The sequence below is a fragment of the Candoia aspera genome, chromosome 1 (genome assembly GCF_035149785.1).
Source record: "Candoia aspera isolate rCanAsp1 chromosome 1, rCanAsp1.hap2, whole genome shotgun sequence".
In the NCBI taxonomy this organism is placed as follows: domain Eukaryota; kingdom Metazoa; phylum Chordata; class Lepidosauria; order Squamata; family Boidae; genus Candoia; species Candoia aspera.
The window spans coordinates 306,490,106-306,507,247 of NC_086153.1; the positions used below are offsets into that span (position 1 = coordinate 306,490,106).

At 35.9% G+C, this 17,142-nt stretch overlaps 1 protein-coding gene across 1 annotated transcript; it reads left to right on the forward strand.

Moving 5' to 3' along the window:
* The first annotated feature begins 100 nt into the window (after positions 1-100).
* Positions 101-15,742, forward strand: UBR7 (ubiquitin protein ligase E3 component n-recognin 7). Its single transcript, XM_063290263.1, has 11 exons — positions 101-386; positions 1,231-1,364; positions 1,958-2,018; positions 3,626-3,721; positions 4,527-4,580; positions 5,010-5,115; positions 7,584-7,750; positions 8,460-8,588; positions 9,270-9,432; positions 10,250-10,311; positions 12,431-15,742. The coding sequence occupies exons 1-11, from the start codon at positions 180-182 to the stop codon at positions 12,521-12,523; spliced, it is 1,272 nt and encodes a 423-aa protein (XP_063146333.1). The 5' UTR covers positions 101-179; the 3' UTR covers positions 12,524-15,742.
* Positions 15,743-17,142: the final 1,400 nt, after the last annotated feature.

A 17,142-nucleotide genomic window follows, 5' to 3' on the forward strand; every position in this document is an offset into this window, starting at 1 on the left:
TTCACCTTTGTGATTGGCTCCCGTCGCCCACGTGCGCACGCCCCGTTTGTTCTTCGTCGCGACTTATTTTCCGCTTCCGGTGCGCGTGAAGGCGTCGCCTGGTGGTGGGTTAGCGTTTTCCCGCCTTTTCCTCCTCCTCTTCCTTACGACGGAGGAAGGGAAGCAGTTACATCAGGGAGATGGAAAGGGCGACAGCTGCTTCTAGCGCGCCAGAAGAGGACGGCGGCAACGACAGCAACACCTCCACTGGCGGCGAAGAGGGGGATAGGAACGCCGAGGAGCCGGTTGTGTCGCTAGCCGAGGTGCTGGCCGAAAACGAGGAGTTGGAGAAGGAAGCGCGCGCCGTGCTAGGCGGGAGCGACCACGAGCGCTGCAGTTACTCTCAGGTGAGACGAGAGGGGTGCCGGCTGAGCCCGGCTTGGTGGAAGGGTTGCTTCTACGAGGCGCTTGAGAAAGCTTCCTCATCCTATTGCTTTTAGGTATGTCAGACTACCGCTCTCTTACTGTTAGCCAGCAAAGAAGGCCGTTAAATCTGGGGAGCTTGGGGTAGGAAATTGGAGAAAGAGTTGTTACTACCGTGTGTATTATGGGCAGCATAAACTATGAGATAGATTTTACCACATAAAAACTCTTTTTAGTAGAAAAAGACAGCCAAAAAGATAGGACTCATATTACCTGTTACAGTGTTTTTACATCAATAGCTTGGTACTGAGAATGGGAAAGTAAATATTAATTATAAACTGTTTATAGTTCATTTGTTGCAAATATATTGTATAGAGTATATCCTAATTATATGTGCTTCACAAACAATGGTTACAGTTGATAAGTGCTGTATCACTGTTTTTTTTGTTATAGCTCCTTGTTGCGTCTTTAGAAATAAAGAATAGAAGCTGAGTTATCCGTCTGTATCAATTTCCAGTGTTATCTGATAGAACATTATTTAACTGTAGTCTTTTTATGCTTGCTGTTCATCTACTTGTGTAAATGGAAATTCTGATATAATGACTTATTCCTGGTTGAATTAGGTGTAAGGTAAATATAGCGACCTATGTTTTGGGACATAGCTACTTAAGAATTCTGGAGAAATTATTAAACCTCCAGTTGGAACAAAAACTGTATTTAACTTCTATACTTAGGTTTGTTGTTCTTGGACTTTCTTGGTAAAGGCAAAATCTTAGCATGGTACTTTTCCCAACTGCTTTCATTATTATGCTGCTGTTGTCTTTCCAGGGTGCTGTAAAGAGGCAGGCATTGTATGCCTGCAGTACATGTACACCACCAGGTGAAGAACCGGCAGGAATTTGTTTAGCATGCAGCTACGAATGCCATGGCTCTCACAAGTTATTTGAGTTATATACAAAGAGGTAACCTAAGAGAAAATAGGTTTATCATTTTTAAGCCAATTTATTTGCCAAGTTATCGGTCTTCAGTAATTTAAACTAGAATACAGTTGCATTTTTTAACAGAAGAAAATATCTAATATAACTTTTGTGACACTTATCATTAGAGAGAGGTTTATTGGACATAGGATATTATTACATGAGTGCATTTTAAAAGTGAAATGTTTGAGTAAATGTAATTTTCAAGTTCCTAATTTCTAGCTAGAGAAGAGCATAGTGCTACTTCACTACAACAAAGTATAGCCAAATATATATAGTTCTATCAGAGAGCTAGCTTCATGATGTATTTAGGATTATAATTCAATTAGCTGTGAAAATGCTTATTATATAGACATTTATAGTCCCTCTTTTGGGGAAGATGGGCGGTAATTAAATTTGAATAATAAATAAATAAATTTTGGTTTGAAAAAAATTGGACAGTAAATACAATTTAATTATAATATTTTGAAGAAGTTTTCCATCCAGTATGAATATAGTTTGTAAATGGCTTGCTTTAAATATAGTGGAAGATTATGACACTAACATCTTTTAGAATTTGCTCTCCCCCCCACCCCCAGAAACTTCTGTTGTGATTGTGGAAACAGCAAGTTCAAAAATCTGCAATGCAAACTACTTCCTGTAAGTATAAAATATTAGGTTTACATTTGAGAGAAAAATGGTGGCCAAACTATTATTTTTGTGGTTTAAATTATAAATAGTGAAAGTTACTGTGTAATGGAAGTTATTGGTACCGAGTAGTTTTGTTGTGAAGGTGCTGTAGGAAGACTGGGTTTTTAGAGAAGATGAATCAGTGTGGTGGAAATGGATGGAGGAGGGAGGGTCTGTGCCATACTGTAAGTTTTGCAGGTAGAGTACTATTGAAGGCTCAAGAGGAATCTAAGCAGCTGGTATTACTTCTAGAAAAAGAGCATAGGTATGCAACAGCATCCTGTCAAGAACAGAGAAGACAAGAAAGCCATCAAGTGAAGGCTGATGGCTGCTGTGGTTTTGCTCATCTGGTGCACCAATTATAACCTTTTCTGGAATGGGAGGCCCTTTTCATAGTCACCTCACAAAGAAACTATTTCAGTGGCTATACATGGGACTGCCCTTGAAGACCACTTGGAAGCTACGGCTAGTCTGGAATGCAGGAGTGTGAGTAGTTATGGCATACCTTAGTTCATTCATGTAACAGCTGTTTCAAGAGCTGCACTGGTTATCACTTGACTTCCAAGGCTTGGGACTTCTTACTCCCAATAAATTCTGCTGGCCCAAATAAAACAGGAATAAATGGGCTCCCTCCAGATTCCCTCTTTTAAAGAATCTCATGTATAGGGTTCTCAGAGGCAGACATTCTCTATCTTTGTCTTCCTCTCTGGAATAGCATCCCCCCAGAGACTTGCCTTGCCTTACATTACTGGGATTTGGGAAAGCAATAAAACTGGTTATTTCAACAGGCAGCAACAACAGTCTTTACTGCGGTCATTAACCCATTCAAGAAGATTAGTATTCAAATATCCAAAATCAAATTGACAACATAGGGCAATCAGGAAAAGGACATAATTTTGGTTAAAAGACAATATTAGGTCAAAATATGCTAAGGGGCTTGCTCAGGCTACACATATACAACAACAGCAACAGAAAAAGGTTAAAATTTCAACAGGCCTTTTAGGGGGAGTTGATCTGAGGATTCTTTATAAGAGTGTATAATTATATGGGTTTATGATTCAACTGCATAGGAATAATACATTATGTGATGTTTATTGTTTGGCTCTTTGCTTTTGCTGTTTAATCTTGTTTAAGTATAGTAGAATTCTAAGCTACTCAGTCAATTGATAATTGGAGCAACATATCAGCTTAATAAAATAAATAAAAGCAAATTCATGTCAGTTGAAAAAAAAGATAATGTACTTAATGCATACTGCAGTTACTTTTAATGGTAATTTAAAAGTATTATTTTTAATATTTTTAGTATTAAAAGTATTATATATCTACTGGTATTTAGAGACCAGTAGATAGACACCTTGAGTGCCTGTTAACTTCAGTTGGAAGACCTAATTTTATTTTATACAATAACCTGCCTTTATCAAAGACAGTTGATAAGCGTACAGTGTGTTAGGAAAATATACCATTGTTATTGCCTTTTTCTGAGATGATTGAAGTAGGATGTACAGTGTGAATAAAATGCTTTTCTCTTTAGGTAATTTCTTTTGACTTATCTTTTATAAGTTTTTTTTTTTTTTAAGGAAAAGGCAACAGCGAATCCAGCAAATAAATATAATGATAATTTCTATGGATTGTATTGTGTTTGTAAAAGACCTTACCCAGACCCTGATGATGAGGTAAATTGTAGTGATATACAGAAGATGCAAATATATTTTGTGTGAATGCAGTTCATAAGTTGTAATAATTCTACTATCTTTTATTATCCATTTTCAAGTGAAGAAACAGGAATTTTATATGTATAGTCGAAAAAAAATTGAAAACCACTCTGAAGTTTCATGTTTTGGATATTAGAAATGAAACATTTTTAGAGAAATTAGATCCAGAAGTCTAGCTTATCTTAAAATATACTTCCTCTTCTGAAGTTGTAATGAAAGATGGGTGATATTATTTCTTGGAAATATTAGTATTTTCATCAAAGCAGTCACCCAGTGCTTTGAATGTCTGTTATGTGTACTTTGTCCCAGGAATATTGAATAAGTTGCATGTGACATAGAAATTTATGTCTTTTTCTCAGTCTATGTACTGAAAAGCTGTTTTAAAAATTAGAGCCGTTTTAAATAGGTTTCAAAGCAATGTACAGTGCAAATATTTACAAAGTTAGAAAAAAGTCATTAGAGAATTTTTTCTGGTGAGTTGGGTTTGCTCCTCACTCACTTTTTCATTGTTGAAAGATAAAAGTGGAATGAAGTCCCATATTTTTCACTGACATAGAGCTTTAATGATGTAAAAACAGTTTTGAACTGGATGTAGCAATGTGTTGACAGCTAGTATAGATGTGATTTTAGAAGTTTATATATGAGAATGCCAGCTCAAGCTAAGCTGATAGGTGTTCTCTGTAATTTCAAAGACATCTTTCTGAAGGGTTGAAGTAATTCAGCAAAATGTATGTTTTGTAATACAGTACTATGACTCTGTCTTTAGATTCCAGATGAAATGATCCAGTGCATAGTTTGTGAAGATTGGTTTCATGGGAGGGTAAGCAAATGTAATAAAATTGTTTCATAAATGGCAGAGATTGGATATATGTAACTTATAATACCAGATTTTTCTTAAAAGGTTTGCAGTCATGAGTCTTTAGGAGAATAGTTGCATAGATCCTTAAATAATTGAATTCAGATTTTCAAACCTACACACGGTGTCCTTAAATCTGCATTTAAAATACATTTGGGTGCAGAAATATGAACTGCAGCCTTTCCAAGGAATGATAGCTTTGAAAAAAAAAAGCTAATACTTCATCTGTGTGAACCACAGGTACCTGTGCATGGATTGGAATATAGAAAACTAAGAGGAAAATTGTGAGTCCTGATGCTAGGATATTAGACCCACTGTTCTAATTTTAATGAAGAGACCTCCTGTTTGTCACTAATACACAATTGTTTTGCATTTCCGTTTTCTTTTCCTCAGCATCTTGGTGTTGTCCCTCCAGATAGTGGGGATTTTCATGAAATGGTATGTCAGACTTGCATGGATCACTGTCCTTTCTTGTGGGCATATGCCTCGTGGTTAGCAGGTGAGGAAAACAACAGTTGTTGAGCTAATGCTTTAATCCTGACCCAGTATCTCAACTCAATGAAATGGATGTTTTTGGATAAGATGCTTTAGTTTAATTGGCATGAATGCAACACTTATTTAGTTTGTTGTAGTTTCTGAATTGATTGCATTGTTTGGGATTAAATACCTAAGTTTTTATGATATGCAAACTGAAATTTTAATACTAAACATGCCTGCATGGAAGGGAATCCTGTCCTGAAAGTTGAATCTGACCAGTTAGCCAGCTGGGGCATGAGATGGGACAAATACTAAGCACTGTATTCAACTGGCAAATGTTACATTTGCTCAAACTTCTACTTCATCTTCCTTTTTTTTTTTTTGCAATTTTGCAGTTTATGGATGGGGAGAAGCAATCTTGTAAGAGATTGTAGTTCTACTTCATCTTCCTTTTTTTTTTTTTTTGCAATTTTGCAGTTTATGGATGGGGAGAAGCAATCTTGTAAGAGATTGTAGTTCTCACCAAATAGTACTTATGTGAGTACATTCCTTAATTTAGCAGTTTTCGCATAAGTGATGGCTGGATTGGTGGAAGAAAACAAAAGTATGCATTTGGGCTTCTCTATTGTAGCCCAGCAGTGGTGATCTGTGCATAGAATATGTACAGATAATCCTCAATCTTTCTAATTCAGCAGGACATATACTACTGAAAGAATATCCTTTTCCAAGGCCCTCTGATACTAGATCACAGTTGTGAGAGGTTTTACTGCTTTCTGATGGTTCTGAATATAGATGCCTAGTACTATATTGTAAAATATTAAGCATAGGCTTACTAAATGACACATTTAAAATTTTATTCAAAAATTACATTTCAAATTAATTAGCTGTGTTTTGACAATTTTGTTAGATATCATTAGAATTGCAAGGAGATGACTTGGAAACTTACCTTAAGTATTATCATCGCATACAACATGAGAGGGTCAAGAGGTGAGGTAGTTAATCCAAGTCAATAGTTCAGTTTTATGTCTTTTTTGGGGGAAAAAATTGTGATGAGAAATTGGGCACTATTGTCAAAATAAAAGTATGAAAAAATTAGTTGCAGTTCAAAGAAACATCCATTAAATTATTTTTCAAAATGTCAGTGAAGATGATACAGGGACTTGAGGACATAGCCTATGAGGATAGAAGGAACTTGGGATGTTCAGTCTGAACAAAAAGAGGACTTAGGGGAGACATGGTGGTTGTGTATAGGTTCATGAAGGGAAGTGATAGGGAAGATAAGAACTATTTTCCATGGCCCCAGGAATTAGGACTAGAAATGATAGGTATAAATTGAAGCTATCTAGAATTTGTTTAGTCTACTTATGAAGGTTGTGGGTTCTTCATCACAGGAGATTTTAAGAAGAGGCTGGACAGCTACCTCTCAAGGTTGTTTTAATTGTTTTCCTGCAGATTGCAGAAGGCTGAATGGATTATCTAACTTCTTTTCCTAAGCATAGAATTATATAAGTTACATCTGTTCTGGGGAACCCACTGTGCTATGGTAATGATTACATCAATATGGCATTATTATAACTTCATAGAGGTAGTTTGTCCATGAAATATATAAAGAGTTTGGGATTAAATAACTTAAGGCCTGTTCCGTATCACTATGCCCACTTCCTCAGATTGAAGAGAGAGAAGGCACATTTTCCATCTTTGGCAGAGGCTTTGCTGCTGACTCTATGGCTTCACCAGCACTGTGGAAAGCTTAACTTCTGAAGCTTGGACTATTTTTTTTAAAAGAATTGGTTTTCAAATTGAGTAAGCTACGTTGAGTGGCATATAGTATTAAAATAATGACATATACATTTTTATATTACTAAAATCACTAAATTTGTCCTGTTATCATGACATACTTTTCTTACTGGTAACCTTCACAATCAGACATTTTTTGAACAAAAACATTGGAATTACGGGTATTTTTCCTGTTAGGAGCAGGGCATAAAAATACAGTGGTGCTTAAAAGTTTGTGAGCCCTTTTGAATTTTCAATATTTCTGCATAAATATAACCTAAAATGTGATCTGTTTTCCACACATCCTAAAACTAGATAAAGAGGACTAATTAAATGAATAAAAAATATTATACTTGTTCATTGATTTATTGAGGAAAATAATCAGAAGCTACATATTTGGATATTCAAATATTTGGATACACAATATTGGAAATTCAAAAGTGTTTGCAAACTTTTAAACATCACTGTGTAAGATCAGTGGCCTATACTTCATTAAAATATGTGAATTATTTATTTGTAATTGAAATATTTTTACTAAAAACATATTTTTGGAACAAATAACTTATCATGTGCTATTATTACCTTTCCTCTTTAACAATGTTAGTTTTATCATACAGATTGATATTTCACTGTGGAAAGTCATTTTAGCTAATTGAGGTAGTAATAGCATTTACTACATTCATTCTAATAAGTCTAGATGTCTGTCTCTTATAGTTCCAATTGTGACCAAAGTTATTGCTGTAGCTGATAATGGAGCTGTGCTAAATGTTGAAGAAACTGAAGTAATCAAAAATGAAAACAGCGTAGATCAAATGAAGACTGAAGATAAAAAAGTACAAATTAATGAACCATCCACCAGTTCTGGCAATGAATGTTCAGAGGTAATGTATCTGTATTTCTTACTTTGCAGAGTATGTTTGAAAGCTATAATTCTGGGCTCATGATATTCCTGGCTGCATCATTGCCAAGGTATGTATTAGGGTTGATTCATGTAGCCTAATCTAATTTACGAGAGCCAGTTTGGTGTAGTGGTTAAGGCACTGGGCTAGAGACTGGTAGACCTTGAGTTCTAGTCCTGCCTTAGGCACAAAGCCAGCTGAGTGACCTTGGGCCTGTCACTCTCTCAGCCCTTGGAGGGAGACAATGGCAAACCACTTCTGAAAAACCTTGCCAAGAAAACTGCAGGGACTAGTCCAGGCAGTCACCAGGAGTCAACACTGACTCAAAGGCACCAAAACAAAAAAATTAATTTACAGAGATCCATAATGCTGTCTGTAGGTGGATAGAACTAACAGCATTTGGGTTCATAAACTCCACCCCAAATATTCTCTAGTACCAGCTACCTTTTTGGGTTTTGTGCATTTTGTCCATTCAAGAAGATGAGAAGGTTTCTGTAAGCACATTTAGCTGAGTATGTTTACAGAACTCTTCTGAGGTGAAATATGCCTTCCTGAAGTTAGCTGTATCAATGTGCAGGTGAAGAATTGCATACTCAATGGGACTAGACAGTAAATTTCAAGGGCTAAAGATATTGGATTGAACAATGTATAAGGGCATTAAATAACATTGGTTACCTCTATTTTACTGCAGCCAGTTAAGAAGGAAATACTCACTTGCAAGCTGCAAGAACTTCAAGCCAAGCAGACTCTGAAGCAAAACACAGCCACCTTTTGGCCACACAACTGGCGAAGCAAATTGTGCACCTGCAAAGAATGTATGGTACGCATTTTTAAATTGCAGTATCCATACTTGCTCTAGAAGATCTATAGTTCTTTTCTGAAACAATTACCTGGGAACTGAGTGGATGCTCTGGACTGATCTCATTGAATTTAATCTAAATGGGACTGCTCTTCCACTGTTTTCAGTGGGGCTGTTTCTGCTTGTGGGGAGGGTAGTATATGTTTATAATTTTATGTCAACTGTTTTTTGGATGGTGAAGACATCTTAAATTCATTGTCTTCCTTTTGGGAAGGTAAAAAACTGACAATAAAAATTGAAACATTGTAAAAGAAGTCACATTCAGTAGGATATTTCTTAAAAATATAATGCATTACATTATCTAAAGATTTATGAAAAGGTGGAGGAAAAAAAGTATCGTGTGTAAGGATTTTTGACTTTGCTGTTACAGGTCCACACTATTACTGGTAAAGCAGCAGTTGTTTGTTCCTCCACTCATAAGCTTGCTGGAGTTGTTTTGAACTGCCTAGGTTTCTTTGTCTCAATGTTATTTTTTCCCTGATCTCACTTCATTTTTACACTATTTGTAAAGAAATTTATATACTCTCGTATGTGCTATTGCTGCTTTTTAAAATGAATTTGAAAGTGTTTTGCTTCTATTTTGGATTCAGAAAATGTTTTATAGATCAGCATGTGCAGTGAAGGTAATTTCTTATTCTTCAGAAAATGTATTGTGATATGGAAGTCCCATTCCTAACAGATGAATGCGATACTGTCTTGGCTTATGAAAATAAAGGGACAAATGACCAAGAAGCAGATAGAAGAGATCCTCTAATGGACACACTTAGCAGTATGAACAGAGTGCAGCAGGTAGAACTCATCTGTGGTAAGTAATTAAAATAAATGAAGAATAGTTAGAATAGGATTTTGCTTTATGTATGAAAATAGAATTAGGAGAGAGGGCCTCTTTTAATTGACACTCTTTCTAAAATGTTTTTGTTAATTTGGAGGCTGGTAAACCTAGCCAAAAAGAATCTCCTACAGTGTTGTTTACAGTAGTTGACTAAATTAGAATGTTGGCTTAGGACTATCGATTCAGAAGAAAGTTCCATTGAATTCACTGAGACTTACTCTTGAGTAAGAATGGATAGGATGGTTCCTGTAGTACACCATCAGCAGCAATCTTATCAGGAAATGTTTCAATTAGGTAAGCTAAGCTAAGTGTCCTAGAGCTCTAAGGAGTATGAAGAAATTACTTATAAACTAGAAAGCTTGGCTTATTATTTATTTAAGTTTTATCCCGCCTTTATTATTTTTATAAATAAGGCAGTGAACATACCTAATCCTCCTCCCTCCTCCTGTTTTCCTCACAACCACCACCCTGTGAGGTGAGTTGGGCTGGGAGAGAGTGACTGGCCCAAGGTCACCCAGCCGGCTTTCATGCCTAAGGGGACTAGAACTCACAGACTCCTGGTTTCTAGCCCAGCACCTTAACCAGTAGAGCAGACTGGCTCTTATATTGTGACATCTCCCCACACATAAAAGAACGGGGAAGTAGGGGGGCAGTATAGTTGTAGTATAGCTAAAGCAGTACTCTTTTTTGTGGGGGGGGGATCTTTAAAGCTGATTGACAAGCCATGAAGGAGAAAAAAAACTGATATAAATACACAGCTACAGTAAAATCATTTTTTAATTTGGTTTAGAGTACAATGATTTGAAAACAGAATTGACAGACTACTTGAGAAGATTTGCAGATGAAGGAACAGTAAGTATACAATATCACATAATACTATTAAAATATTCTTTTGGATAATTGAAAAATACAGCAATTGTTACCTGTGCCACTATGACAAAACTGGACATATGGATCTTCAACTCTGCAAGATAGGTCAAACCGTTAGGGCCTTTTACCATATTTCAGAGGTAAATATGCTGCTATCACCCATATAATTTAGACTGATAAACATTACCTGGAACAAGCAAGTCTTAAGCTCTTTAGATAGGCTGTTTTTCCAGAGCGTTCCCCCTTTTTTCCCCTTAGGAGCCAAGTGGGAATGTACTACCAGCAGTCTAGAGCATGGATAAGACATGTCCCAGGCTAGGCAAAAAGATTAGATTTCTAACTCAATACGCTTCATTCAAAGAATCCTACAGTAGGAAATGGTCAATTACTAATTAAAATAACACAAACATAGTTTTTACTACTGAAGGTCTATCAAAACATATCTATCTAAGCCTAATCTTTAGGGATTCCTGCAGGGTAATTCCATAACTCCACAGCACATTCTGCTCTTCACTCTCTGCCAACTGCTTGAAGCCAAAGCAAGATCATTCAGCGAGTGTTCTAGGACCTTGGAGTAGCTTCCAAAGATGGAAATTCAAGCTGACCAGTCAGTGTTTTAGGTGACCTTGAACTGCCCCGTTTTAGATCTCTACAATCCTGTTTGGTATAATGCTGTCACCAATCAATATAAGATGTGTGGCTTCATGGTAGTTTGGTCTGAATATGCCTAGATCTGTCTTTTGTTAGAGGAATGGTCTGAAAGTGGGGAAGAAAAGCTTGAACTCCTCTCAACTAGCCATAGATAATTATGAAAGTATACAAAGATTGAAATTTAAAAACAGAAGACTTATTTGAAAATTAGAAAGGCAACAGACTTTGTAGCAATTAAGCACTATCTGCATTTGATAAGTGACTATAAAAAAAATTCAGAATTTGGTATTTGAGTTGCTAGTTCTGTGTTCATAAGGATAGCAGAATTGGAACATTGAGGCTTATTTTTAAATCTAGCACTTGAAATGGAGAGACTTGCCATTTGTCTTTTTGATAAAGTACCTGAAGTGTCTGGGGTGCAGATGTCTTGTAAAACCTAAGATCTTCCAAATTTTCTTGGAACACCAAGGAAGGGGAATAGTAGAGACAAAAATAGTAAGGCAGCTTCCATTCTCATTAGTATAGTTTGCTGCTGCATTCCATCTTTCTGCTTCTGTTTTAGTGCATCTGGAAATTCTTCCCCTTGTATTATCATAGCCATTCCTTCTAAAGCCTTCAGTCATCTAGCTAGAACTGTTTTGTAAAGCCTTGACTAAAAATAAACTGGTGAGAGGAAGAGCAAAGTGAAATAAGTAAGAAAAGAAATGGATCAAATCCTTGCACCAGTAGCATACATTTGTCAGGGTAAAAAGCATCCTGTGTTCCATAAACCAGATTGCCGGTTTGAAAGTGTTGCTACGTGAAATTTATGACTGTTGTCATAGTTTCATATACTTCCCCATTTTTATCACATTCATAATAAGAATTACCTTCAGTAAAACTTATTTCATAGACAGTTATTAACTGATACTATAATCTTATTTATTTATTGAATTTATACAACTGCCCATGTCTCAAATACATGATTCTGGGGGCTAACAAGGAATAAAACCAAGATAAAAACGTAACAGAATAATAATAACATATAGAGCAGCTGAGATAAAAGCAACTAACACTATTAACATAACCATGATATGGGCTCGATCACACACCCAGGGCCCCAGGCTCAGGTAACAAAAACAGGTTTTCAGGGTCTTATGGAAAGCCAGTAGGGTCACCATGACAGCAATTCCATATTGTAGTATCCTATTGAACTTATTTTACTAAACTATAGCCGTTCTAAATACCACAGAATGTACTGGAAGTTTGACAAGTTCTCCCCACCCCTATGTTTCTTTTAAAACTTTTAAATTTTAGTGTCAGACTTATGTACATTTATTATTTGGTTATATTGGTGCATTTGACTTAATTGCATTCTTAAACATCTAAATGTGAATATTCTTTAAACATCAATGAAACATTAGCATTCATTCTACTGTCCTGTTTTTATTTATTTTCTTTTTGTTAATAGGTTGTTAAACGAGAGGACATTCAGCAATTTTTTGAAGAATTTCAATCTCGAAAGAGGAGGAGGATAGATCAGATGCAGTACTACTGTAGCTAGACTAGTTTGGAAGTCTTAAAAGACTACATATATTGCTGTCTGCTAAATTCTGTGATTTCCCTCCCAACTTAAATCTAATTTCTTGTTCATCTTGATTTGTGTCCTAGAAGGCAGAGTTTATTATTTGCAGCCACATGCATACACCACTTTCCTAGTAACTCTGCTGAAAAGTAAAATGATCATGGATTCACAGAATATCACTTCTGTCAAAGAGGGGGTTGGTTAGTGTTCAGAAGACACATATTTAGAAAGTATATTGGTCCCCTCCTAAGATAGCATAGGTGACAAAAATCTTTTTATGACTAAAGGAAAAGCCTAGATAAATGTACTTTGTTTAGCATTCAGGGTCAAGGTACTCCTTTCTCAGAGATTTATTTTGGATGCAGTATTTCATATCCACATGGCTTTAGTGCATTCATTTATGGTATATTCTGCTAGCTGTTGCTATTAAAAGCCAATTTGGATCATTATATGGCTTGCTGAAATAGTTGTTGAAGTACAACTTTTAGCTACAAGTATACATTCATGACTGTTTCTTTGAGACCAGAGTGCATATTACAGACAGCAGTTAACTGATAGGCAATGATTGTACAGAGATTTAGTGATATCAACAATATGTTTTAAATGACTGCCAGCACAAAATGTGTAAATTGCTCTTTAGTAGGTGACAATTATCAGGTTATCCATTGACTTTTTAAGACTGAAAGGAGTATCTGAAAACTTATATAATGTAATTGTAAATGTTTAGGAAGAACAGCCTTTAAAGCTATTTACCAAACTGTAAAATATGGCTGTCATCCTTTGTAATTACATTAGAGAATACAAGCCCTTAATACTGCAAAGAATGTTAAAAACTTCATTTAAGTGCATCTATTTTCTATTGGTTAAATTCACCTTTCTAACTACTAAAGATTCACAACAGTCACACGCTGTATACCAATACCTCAATAAAATGTTTTAAGTTGGCGAGTGCTGTAGTAGCAAAGCCTAGTTTTAAACATTTAAAGCTGAAAGTGCTTTTGCTCATCTAATAGTGTGCTTCAGCCTGATTCCCTCCCTCACAGAGAACTTTGAAAAGGAATTATAATCCTCAGCTTTTCATTGGTTATGATTTTTCTCTCTAGTTATATTTTAAATTAATTAAGAGTCACTTCTATAGCCATAAGATGTGGTTCTGTTGAGTGCAGTGTGGCTTTATATTGCTGTTAGAATGGTATGAAAAATAACAAATATGATTGTCATGAATGTTACTGTACATGCCAGAGCTAATAAGCAATTGTTCTACATAATTAGAGGTTTTTTTAAGTGTGTATGATGCAGTATATGGTAAATATGCATTGAAGAAACATCGTCAGGCAATGTGTTTCAGCAGCCTTTCATGACACAAAAGGAGCCCTCCAAGTATTGCCAAGCTGCAATTTGCTACATTTTTTACTACTGACAGACATAATAGGACAGAAGGAAATCAAAATCTATCCCTGCTAGAGAGCAATATCAAACAAGTAGTACCCCAATAGACTTGAATTATGACTGGTTTAGGATGTTAAAGTGCCAAATGATTATCTTTTCTACTTTACCCAAAAAGGAATCTGAAAGCCCAGGCATAGATCAACCATTTGATCTAAGAAAACTGTAGTAGGATTCAATTAAACTGATCAGTTACACTGATTTATTGTAACTATTTGAGCAAACAGGAAATGAATCATTTTTCTAAAGAACAGGTATCTGCACCAGTATGTACTAATTTTTTTAATGCACAAAAATAGGAATGAAGTTAAGTTGTCTCAGAAGTAAGTCTTTTCCCTGGTTGTTTCAAAAGTTTTATCACTGTCAATAAAGTTGCACACGGGTTCATCTTTCCTACCTTTGTATTTGGACACTCCTCACATTGCTGTTTTGATAATAAGCTGAGGGAATGTTTTGGTACTATAGAGACTGCCAGTCATTTCAAAGGCAAGCAATGCAGGCTGGAGCACCTATTCTGACATACTTTGCAATATTTGCTACAGTCAATGGCTGTTTAAATCCTAGATATTATTTTTATATGTCACCTTTGCTTAAGGTGAAGTATAACCAGTGATGGCATAATAGTAGGGTCATTCATGTAAAGGTACGTATGTTTTGTTCCAAACCTGGAACAAACCATCACATTCACAAGTTGTGCCAAGCCATTTTACTTCAGCTGCCATTGAGCAGGAACAAAAGACTGAATAATGTGGTTATTATGAGTTTGGGCTAAAACAAAATCCAAATGTCCAGAGTGGCTCTACAAGGCAAGTAGGGTAAGGCTGGTGTGCATTACTCTCTCCAGCAGTCCCCAGCATGGCATATCTCGCCAACCTGCCTCCCTCTCCAAATCTTCCCAGCACCTTCCCTCCCTTCAACCCCTGTTGCCACTGTCCTTGGCTCTTTCCCTGCCCTGTACCACTTTCTCCCAGAACAAAGCCATCCATTTTGTTCCATGTAAGGACCAAAATGTGCTTCAGTTTGGGCATGGGTTACTTTTAACTTTTTGTACATCCGTATTTATATTACTGCAGTCTTGAAAGTGGGCTGACCTAATGACTGGCCAGAAATCACCAAGTGGGCTCCATCATGGAGACCTGAATATGATACAGAATACACTTTATTAAGGCAGCTTTGGTAGACCATGATCCTTAAGGTAATTCAGTTAGTTTGAATATTGCGAAGTCACTAAAAAGCAGAGTAGCCATTAATTGCTGGAGTGTGGTATGGTTGGCTTCCTCTCATGCAATAACTATTATAATCAATAGTTTCAACACACATGAGATATAAAGAGAAACCCCTTTTAATACCTTGCTTAAAAGTGGTTCTCTTGAAAAGAATGGTATCTGTTCAACTAGAAAACAAATATGTAAGCCACAGTATAGGATCTGAACTAACTAAAACAATACAGGGCACTGACCAAGCTTTCTTCAGAACTCCTTTAGCCTGGAAGTTAAACTAGTGGAAGATAAAGAGAAGGGTGGGCATAATGGAAAAATACTAAAATTTGAGATGAGTTTTATGAATATACTGAAAAGATTAGGTTGTCTCTTTGAAATCTATATTCTGTGCTATACCTACCTCCATAATCTTCCCAATAATTTGAACATACATGCTTGAGGTCTTCATGGTCTGCGTTTTCTTTTCCTTGTTTCTCCCTTTAATGTTCATTATACACTTGAATTGTTTCAAATAAAGATATTGCCTACTGTAGCTACAGAGTTTTATTGGTTGGTACTTTTAAAACATGCAGGTTGTGAATATTAACATGATCACAGTATGTTTAGTAACTTCAAATTAAGTTATACTCTCAAAAAGTTTCAAAAACTTAATTCAACAGAAATAGAACATTTGTAATGAAAAGTATGTTACTCTTGCATTTTTCTAGACAAGCCATTTATTTGAAATACCAACTATATATAGGATAAAGTCAGTGTTAACATGCTTCTCAGCAACAGTAGAAAAATAGAACCAGTGAAAACCTTTTTACAACTGTAATGGTACTCAAAAGAGAAATGTATTGTTTTACAATGCATCACACAAGACTAGAATTCAATTCTAGGCAGTACCTAAATAAAAATTCTATTTTTCTTTAAAAAAAACTATGTACAATTGGAGCGTAAACAAATTTTACAAAGTACTGGTTATGCAGGTTGTAGAAAAAACACTTGCATAGGACATGGAGTTGGTTTAAGAAATTTTCTGAGCCTTTAGCATTGAAGGCACTTGACTTTATACCATTAACAGCACAATAACTTTATCATGGACACTTAACAACTTCCAGAAATACATACAAGTATAGAAATAGTTCGGTTTTTAATTCTTCACCTTTCCCCAACATTCCACAAATATCCATCCACCATATAAACACACAGTCACTGGAAGTAACTAGAGTAAGAGTGGTATCTTCAGACTTTCTCAAAATAAGTTACGTAACAGGTGGAAATGGTTTATAGTATTCCAAGGTAAAAACAAACATACTGAGGGAAAAGAAACTACCCTTTCTTAAGAGGCAGAAGAAGGTTGAAGACAGGAATTCAAATATGAAATACCCTAAATGGTTAGCAGGGCAACTATTGTAAGCTTGCAGGACTACAATAAGTAGCTCCATTAGTATTGCAGAACATTTCTTTGTAAACACATGGGATGGGTTTCAAAGTGCCTTGTGTGGCACTTCCCCCCCACCCCCAGCAGCAGGCCCTTTGTCTCCTGAAAAATGCAGCTGGTCACATGCACCTGGGGAAGAAGCATCAGCTCCTTGTGCCTATCATACCTTTAAAAATTATCATACAAATATTGCACATGCATGGAAATTAACTGAAAATGGATCCCAGCCACAATTCAAAACCCCATTTTTTCTTAGCAGGATGCATTCAAATCAAATTTGGTACTGTTAACAACAAAATTAGCAACAATCTGAAGCTATTTTATGTAAGTTCAGCAATTATCTCTGTCACACGTATGTGGTTACAGAATACTTGGGACTTCCAACAAATTTATTCAAACATTTCATTAAAATGGATTTTTTAAAAATTGCTTAAAACTGTACTGTGCTTTGAAAATGGTATATAATCATTTATTACAGTAACATAGAACCATTGAGACTATTCGTT

Excerpts from the sequence above, each read along its gene's own strand:
- UBR7 (XM_063290263.1), top strand. The coding sequence starts at position 180 with ATGGAAAGGGCGACAGCTGCTTCTAGCGCGCCAGAAGAGGACGGCGGC. Across the intron at positions 1,365-1,957 it reads TTTGAGTTATATACAAAGAG|AAACTTCTGTTGTGATTGTG; the intron begins GTAACCTAAGAG and ends CCCCACCCCCAG. Across the intron at positions 7,751-8,459 it reads CTGGCAATGAATGTTCAGAG|CCAGTTAAGAAGGAAATACT; the intron begins GTAATGTATCTG and ends ATTTTACTGCAG.